Source organism: Palaemon carinicauda, chromosome 26, assembly GCF_036898095.1.
Source record: "Palaemon carinicauda isolate YSFRI2023 chromosome 26, ASM3689809v2, whole genome shotgun sequence".
In the NCBI taxonomy this organism is placed as follows: Eukaryota; Metazoa; Arthropoda; class Malacostraca; order Decapoda; family Palaemonidae; genus Palaemon; species Palaemon carinicauda.
The window spans coordinates 91,287,574-91,297,028 of record NC_090750.1 but is presented as its reverse complement, the minus strand read 5'-3'; the positions used below and the strand labels follow the sequence as shown (position 1 = coordinate 91,297,028).

The 9,455-nt window shown below is 32.4% G+C and overlaps 1 protein-coding gene across 2 annotated transcripts in view; it reads right to left on the bottom strand.

The window, feature by feature from the left end:
- LOC137619689 (uncharacterized) overlaps positions 1-9,455 on the bottom strand; it is a 97,041-nt gene that overhangs the window by 19,735 nt on the left and 67,851 nt on the right. For both annotated transcript variants that reach the window (XM_068349967.1, XM_068349966.1), the window contains one exon: positions 4,534-4,707. In XM_068349967.1, the coding sequence (XP_068206068.1) occupies positions 4,534-4,707 (174 nt within the window). The remainder of the gene's footprint in view (positions 1-4,533; positions 4,708-9,455) is intronic.

Genomic DNA, 9,455 nt, shown 5'->3' with positions numbered 1-9,455 from the left:
AATATCCATGAATAAAACAGCATTGAGATGGAAGTTTATTTCAATAACCCAAAATGTTTTTATGTTGACTAGGCTGACATGAGTCTTTTTATAGTTTATATATGACATATCTGTTTTGACGTTGTTAATAGTTTATATATGACATATCTGTTTTGACGTTGTTACTGTTTTTTAGAATGATTTATTGTTAATTTGTTCTCATCATATATTTATGTCCTTTTTTCCTTTCCTCACTGGGCTATTTTTCCCTATTCTAGCCCTTGGGCTTATAGAATCTTGCTTTTCCAACTAGGGATGTAGCTTGGCTGGTAATAATAATAATAATAATAATAATAATAATAATAATAATAATAATAATAAAGTGTAATGAACATTTACCTCAACGAAATAGAATAAAAAAAAATTCAAAGAACCCTGGCTAAACCTCTGTTGAACAGAAAATATCAACAAGCTAAAATTTGTGTGGTAGTCAGTTATTTTTCAACATCAGAAGTTATTATTATTATTATTATTATTATTATTATTATTATTATTATTATTATTATTACTAGCCAAGCAACAACCCCAGTTGGGAAAGCAAGATGCTATAAGCCCAAGGGCTCCAATAGGGAAACATAGCCCAGTGAGGAAAGGAAATAAGGAGATAAATAAATGATGAGAGCAAGTTAACAATAAATTATTCTAAAACAGTAACAATGTCAAAACAGATATTTGGTTGAATTCACCATTGGCAGTAAAAGGGTAAATATGGGAATTATATATCTAGACAAAATGCATTGAATTAAAAATACCCTTGAATAAAACATCATTTAAACCAGTACCGGAGGTGAATCATCCTTAAATAAACAAACATTGAAGATTAACCATTAAAGGTTTAAAGGCCGCTCATGAACGGCAGAGACAAGGGACAGTAACATTGCCCTATCTGGCAGGAGAATGCCCTAGTGACTGATCATATATACATATGATCAGAGCCCAAGCCCCTCTCTCCACCCAAGCTAGGAGCAAGGAGGGCAAGGCAATGGCTGCTAATGATTCAGCAGATAGACCAATAGGCTTTCCCAAACCCCAATCCTTAGCTCACAAGGATGGTGAAATTGCAGTGAACAAAGGAACTAACGAGTTTGAGCTGGACTCGAATTTCTGGCGTTCACCAGTCAGGAACGTTACCACATTGGCCAGTTTTCTTGCGTAAAAAGCGAATATGATCCTCCAAAAGATATCTTATGTAGAGACGTCCTCAGATTAACCAGTCTTACAAGAGAGATATTTTTATCTAATCAATATTAAGATGAAAGATATGCTTCAGTATATCAACATTAAAGGGAAACATCCATAAATATATCAACACGTAAAGAAACGTCCTTCAGATAGCCCTTATCAAAGCGTAAGTTCACAATGAACAACAGACGCGTTGAAGAGCAAACGCATAAAGAGTTGAATGAAAATTCGCTTGAATAAACATGAAATCAATTGCATACGTCTTTGAATAAACATGCGATGAGGTCAGGTCATTCTAAACGGCAGCCTAAGTGGATACGTCGCTGAATAAGCAACTTTGAAAAGGAAAGGTCATTGAATAAACCGCTATTGAAATGGAAATGTATCTGAATAAAACTGTATTGAAGTGGAAATATACCGCCATTGAAAATAGCCTTCGGTGGGAACTTCCTTGTTGCTGTTATTTATTTTTATTTTTTCTTATGGAAACTCATAATAGTGAATTTGGATATCTATGATTTGACTGATCTGGGTTTTTTTTTTTTTTTTACTAAATCAGCATCAAATTGGAAGCTTCCTGGATAACCCAGCATCAATTTGGAAACATCCTGGATAAATCTGTATCAAATTGGAAGGCTCCTGGATAAACCAGCATTGAATTGGAAATTTCTTGGATAAACTAACATCAAATTGGAAGCTTCCTGGAAAATACAACATCAGTTTAGAAAATTCTTGGGTAAATCTGCATCAAATTGGAAGCTTCCTGGATAAACCAGCATTGAATTGGAAATTTCCTGGATAAATCAGTATCAAATAGGAAATTTCCTGGATAAGCCACCATCAAATTGGAAGCTTCCTGTATACACCAGGATTAAATAAGAAACTTCCTGGATAAATTAGCATCAATTTGGAAACTTCCTGAATAAACCAGCATCATTTTAAAAACTTCCTGGATAAATCAGCATCAATTTAGAAGCTTCTTGGATAAATCAGCATCAAATTGGATGCTTCCAGGAGAAATATGTATAAATTTGGAAACTTCCTGGATAAATCTGCATTAATCTGGAAACTTCCTGGATAAACCAGCATCATTTTAAAAACTTCCTGGATAAATCAGCACCAATTTGGAAACTTCCTGGATAAAACAGCATCATTTTAAAAACTTCCTGGATAAATCAGCATCAATTTGGAAACTTCCTGAATAAACCAGCATCATTTTAAAAAACGTCCTGGATAAACTATCATCAAATCAGACACTTTCTGGTAAAACCAGCATCAAATTAAGAACTACCTGGGAAAACCAGCATAAAATTAAAAAAAAAAAAATCCAGGATACACGAGCATCAAATTAAAAACTTCCTGGATAAACCAGGACTAAATAAGTAACTTCCTGTATAAACAGCATCAAAGTAAAAAAAAAAATTCTAGATAAACCAACATCGAAGTAAAACCTTTCTTGAAAATACAAGCATTAAATTGTATATCTAATTCAATAAATCAATACAGAAGTGCAGACGAGGTCTTTGGATAAATCCACACTTAAAGAATTAAATGGCGGGACAGAAATGAAACTATGATAGAGATTACTCGAGTGCCATATATGGATGAGATCATGATGAGGGATAGATGGAGAGGGGTTGGGTATGCTCTTCGCACTCCCCAAGAGAGATTAGTTCATCAAACTTTTACATGGGCTCCACAAGGCACTAGAAGAGTTGGAAGACCTAAGCCTACATGGCTGAGGACTATGAAACGTTAGGTAAGAGATGACGAATGGAGAAACATTGATTTAAAAGCTCAAGATAGGGACGGCTTTGCGTCAATAAGTGTGGGAGGATATGGAGGAGATGATGATGAATTAAACAAGAACTAGAGAAATATATCTCCCAAAATTACATCAAACTGGCTTTAGAAACTATACCCCTTCCTAGGGATTTTTTTTTTCTTTGGGAAAGACATAGCAAATTTATAACTAGAGATATGGATTTAGACCTTCCTAAAGAGTTTTCGTCTTTTACTTTGGAAAAGATATAGCAAATTTATAACTAGAGATCTGGATTTTGACCTTCCTAAAGTGTTTTATTTTTTTTTACTTTGGATAAGATTCAGCAAAATTATAACTCGAGACCTGGATTTAGACCTTCCTAAAGTGTTTTATTTTTTTACTTTGGGTAAGATACAGCAAAATTATAACTAGAGACCTGGATTTACACCTTCCTAAAGTGTTCTATTTTTTTTTTTACTTGGGATAAGATATAGCAAAATTATAACTAGAGACCTGGATTTAGACCTTCCTAAAGAGTTTTCGTCTTTTACTTTGGAACAGATATAGCAAATTTATAACTAGAGAACTGGATTTATACATCCTTAAGGAGTTTATGTCTTTTACTAGGGGATTTATGTAGCAAAATTATAACTAGAGACCTGGATTTAGACCTCCCTAAGAGTTTTCGTCTTTTACTATGGGAAAGATAGGGCAATAGGGGATTTATATAGCAAAATTATAACTAGAGACCTTGAATAGCCCAGTGAGGATAGGAAAATAAGGAAATAAGTAAACTATATAAGAAGTAACGAACCTTCCCAAATAGAGCTTTTTCTTCTGGGAAAAATATATCAAAATTATAACTCCCAAAATAAACATGGAGGGAGAAAAGGTGAAAAATATGAGTTTCCAGTGAAATGATCGATGAAGGAAAAGCATGTTGGAGGAGGACGGGCTGATAAATGATAAACTGAATAGACCAGGGTAGGATTTTGGCAGGGGAATAAAATCTAACGCAGAGGCGTCGGTTATTATTATTATTATTATTCTTATTATTATTATTATTATTATTATTACTCATTTATATATATATATACATATACATATATATATATATATATATATATATATATATATATATATATATATATATATATATGTATATGTATATATATATATATATATATATATATATATATATGTATGTATATGTATATGTATGCAAATATCCATATATACATCTATATATATATATATATATATATATATATATATATATATATATATATATATATATATATATTTATATCTATATTTATATTTATATACATATATATACATATATATATACATATATCTTTCCATTATTTACCTCACCCCCTTTCATGTCAAACAAAATGAAACGCCATATAGCTTGTAATCAATCAATCAAACAAACAGAATGATGCATGAGAAATTAATACTTCAGTACCAATATCTCTCTCTCTCTCTCTCTCTCTCTCTCTCTCTCTCTCTCTCTCTCTCTCTCTCTCTCTTAATATACTCACAGGAGTCTGGAAGGTACAGAACAGATGACAGAGGTATGGATGCTTAGTGCCCAGACTAAGGACTTTCCTTTCTATGAGTGTACACTCGATATCGTTGTCTTCCAAGACTACGTCCTTCTTCAGGCACTTCACGGCAAAGTAGTTCTCTGTGTCTTTCTGCTGCGCCAGCATGACCTGTGGAAATGAAAGGGTAATAATCTATCAGTTAGATTACTAAGAATTCCTTTACGAGAAGGAAAATGCTAAGTAAATAACAACAAGAAATATCAGCTGTTTTTAGTCCCTTGTCAGCATGACCTGTGGAAATAAAAGTGTAAAAGTTTGATAACTAGAATTCTTTACGAGAAGGAAAATGCTGGGTAAATAACAACATCAACAACAACAACAACGACAACAACAACAACAACGACAACAACAACAACGACAACAACAACAATAACAACAACAAACGCATCCGTTTTTAGGCCACTGTCAATTTCATCACCGAGCTCGCCACTGCGGATTGGTGATGGTGGGAAACTTTAGTAACAACAACAACGATAAAAACAAACGCAGCCGTTTCTAGTCCACTGCAGGACAAAGGCCTCAGATGTGTCCTTAATCACCACACCGATAAAACAGGACATTTGCAATAACAAATTATATTTTTTTACCGTCTGACAAAGAATTTCAAAAGTACATGAGATATTAGACCTTTGATATAGCACTAAAAACGGAATTATCACTTGCAAATGTCAATTATATTAAAATAATGTTAATTCACAAGAAAATTCGTAAACAAGAAATTTTATTTTAAGAATGATATATACATCAATCCAATTAATAATTTTCCACTCATAACTTCATCATACTAGAAGATGAAAACACTTATTGAGGACATTTTCATTCCAAGATTATCGCATTAATCTTACAACACCTTTTGTCTGACTCAGAGTAATGTAAGACAATGGACGTAATAAATATGCAAATAAGGGACTAGCAGAGATTTGGTATTTACGGATTATTAGATTGACTGGGATTACGACAAAGCCCCAGGAATGGGGAGTGCTAATCTTCCTCAAAACAGGTCATGCAATGTTTAAATCAGGTTAATCCAGCATCAATAAAGCTTGCTATCTCCCCTATATGATAAAGAGCAAGTGTCTGGTTATATATATATATATATATATATATATATATATATATATATATATATATATATATATATATATATATGTATGTATGTATGTATATATATACTGTACATATTAATTTATTTATTTATATATAAATTTAATTTCCCCTTGGGTATCTGATTTCAAGGTAGAGTGAATTTGATAATAAGAGGTATTTATTGCTTATATATAAATATATATATATATATATATATATATATATATATATATATATATATATATATATATATATATATATATATATATATATATATACATATATATACTATCACGTTGAACAACAACAACTCGGAAAACAGCCATATCCCACTAATTACCCAAACTAGCGCGTTGTAGTTAGGAAAGGGGAAGGGAGTGGAAAGTGTTAAATCTGTGTGTGTGTGTGTATGTGTGTGTGTGTGTGTGTGTGTGTGTGTGTACATATTTATCTAAATATTTAGCCGTCATTTTTGAAGTGTCACATACATCTATACTATTTGTATTCATCTTTAGCTAATCATTTGATTTTAGAGTCGAGAGTGCTCCACTTTTGGAGTCATGTAATAGATATTGTGATTAAGTGCATTCTCTAACGATTTGATGATCGTGTATAATCTTTGAAATTATATAATTGTAACTGTGACCTGAGAGTATGGGTGGACCACGAACTTTAAAACCTCGATTAAAAAAAAAAAAATCTTTACATATATCCACAACCACTACATTTTGTGAATAATATACAGTGCCATAGCCTCTGTACCGTATTGTTCCACTTTATTTAGGTAGAGTTCTTTTGCTTGAGGGTTCACTCGGGCACACTATTCTATAGTATTTCTCTCCTGGTTTTGAAGTTTTTATAGTTTATATATGAAAGATTTGTATTAATGTTTTTACTGTTCTTAAAATATTCCATTTTGATTGTTCATTATTTTATATATACAGTAGTTTATTTATTCTCTTATTTATTTTCCTCTATGGGTTATTTTCCCTATTGGAGCCCTTGGGCTTACTGCATCCTGCTTTCCCAACTAGGGCTGTAGCTTAGCAAGTAATAATAATAATAATAATAATAATAATAATAATAATAATAATAATAGTTATTGTACCCTTTAGCATTTCTGTATTTGCATATCAGACTCCTCTTCACGCTCTATAAATGCCTGTCCTAAACCCATTTATTTTCTTATGAAAGAAAAAGGACTTTAGTTATTGTTTCCTTTAACATTCCTATGCTTAATTTTCCAACTCCTTATTTTCACTGGTACCCTTACATCAAGGGTCCACCATCATCAATCATAACCTATCATTAACAACATCTTAAAAACGATGGTTATCCTAAAAAAGGACAAAAAATTTGATCGAGTGGGCATCCCTTCCTTTCTCACATCACTCTGTGAAAAAAATATATAAGAAAAACATAAGTTTCAAGATATGAGAGATAAGTCATTATTTTTTTAGCTAGGCTAAATATATAAAAAAAACTTGTCTGATCTACTGTATAGTTTCAGCAAGAATTGAGATCCATTAGTACCATTAAAATACCATTAACTGCTGTGAAATATTAGTAAGAAGGTTATTCAACTGGATTTATATGCTCTTAGAAAAGTTGAAGATTGTGTATTGCATAAAATTTATTTATCAGAGAAATAAATTGAACCAAATACATGTGGTATAGTTATCTCTGAAATAAATTTCATAAGTAGGAAGTTATAGCTAATTGAAATCAATTTGATAAATATTTTCAAAAATATTTTGTGGTAAATTGATAACTGGTGGAATAATAAGGGAAATACTCGAGAAAAAAGTTATGAAGAATTTGATAGTGGTCAAATAAATATGATTTTTTGTTACTCATTTGCTATCAATAACATTCTAACTTTCAAGCATCGATTGACAAGATATAGTCAACTTCCTTTGATTAAAAGAAGTTAGAAAAGCATCTTGAATTTTTCCAATTTGTATAACTATAACATAAACAGACCTTATTAGTTATTCATTTTATAAGGCTTGTTTTCGTCACTAGTCGTATTAGTAATCCGTTTTAGAAGTCTTCTTTTTGTCACTTGTCGTATTAGTTATCTGTTTTAGAAGTATTCTCTTCGTCACTCATTGTATAGGTAATCCATTTTAGAAGTATTCTCTTCGTCACTCGTTGTATAAGTAATCCGTTTTAAAAGTATTCTCTTCGTCACTCGTCGTATAAGTAATTCGTTTTAGAGTTCTTCTCTTCGTCACTCATCGTATAAGAAATTGCTTTACAGGTCCTCTATTCGTCACTAGTCATATAAATAATCCGTTTTACAGGTCTTCTCTTCGTCACTCGTCGTATAAGAAATCGCAATCGCTTTACAGGTCTTCTATTCGTCACTTGTCGTATAAATAATCCCTTTTAGAGGTCTTCTCTTCGTCACTCGTCGTATAAGAAATCGCAATCACTTTACAGGTCTTCTATTCGTCACTTGTCGTATAAATAATCCATTTTACAGGTCTTCTCTTCGTCACTTGCCATATAAGAAATCGCTTTACAGGTCTTCTATTCATCACTCGTCGTATAAGTAATTCGTTTTACAGGTCTTCTCTTCGTCACTCTTCGTGTTAGTTATCCCTGTTAGAAGTTTTCTCTTCATCACTCGTATTAGTAACCTGTTTTAAAAGTCCTCTCTTCGTCACTCGTATTAGTAATCCGTTTTAGAATTCTTCTCTTCGTCCCTCGTATTAGTAATCCTGTTCAGAATTCTTCTCTTTGTCACTCGTATTAGTAATCCGGTTTAGAATTCTACCCTTCGTCATTCGTATCAGTAATCCGTTTTAGAATTCTCCTCTTCATCACTCGTATTAGTAATCCGTTTTAGAATTCTTCTCTTCGTCCCTCGTATTAGTAATCCTGTTCAGAATTCTTCTCTTTGTCACTCGTATTAGTAATCCGGTTTAGAATTCTACCCTTCGTCATTCGTATCAGTAATCCGTTTTAGAGTTCTTCTCTTCGTCACTTGTATTAGTAATCCGTTTTAGAATTCTTCTCTTTGTCACTCGTATTAGTAATCCGTTTTAGAATTCTTCTCTTCGTCACTCGTATTAGTAATCAGGTTTAGAAGTCTTCTCTTCGTCGCTCGTATTAGTAATCCGTTTTAGAATTCTTCATTTCGTCATTCGTACTAGTAATCCGTTTTAAAATTCTTCTCTTCGTCACTCGTATTAGTAATCCGTTTTAGAATTCTTCTCTTCGTCGCTCGTATTAGTAATCCGTTTTAAAATTCTTCTCTTCGGCGCTCGTATTAGTAATCCGCTTTAGAATTCTTCTCTTCGTCGCTCGTATTAGTAATCCGTTTTAGAATTCTTCATTTCGTCATTCGTACTAGTAATCCGTTTTAAAATTCTTCTCTTCGTCACTCGTATTAGTAATCCATTTTAGAATTCTTCTCTTCGTCACTCGTATTAGTAATCCGCTTTAGAATTCTTCCCTTCATCATTCGTACTAGTAATCCGCTTTAGAATTCTTCTCTTCGTCAATCGTATTAGTAATCCATCTTAGAATTCTTCTCTTCTTCACTCATATTAGTAATCCACTTTAGAATTCTTCTCTTCGTCACTCGTATTAGTAATCCGCTTTAGAATTCTTCTCTTCGTCACTCGTATTAGTAATCCGCTTTAGAATTCTTCTGTTCCTCACTCGTATTAGTAATCCGCTTTAGAATTCTTCTCTTCTTCACTCATATTAGTAATCCACTTTAGAATTCTTCTCTTCGTCACTCGTATTAGTAATCCGCT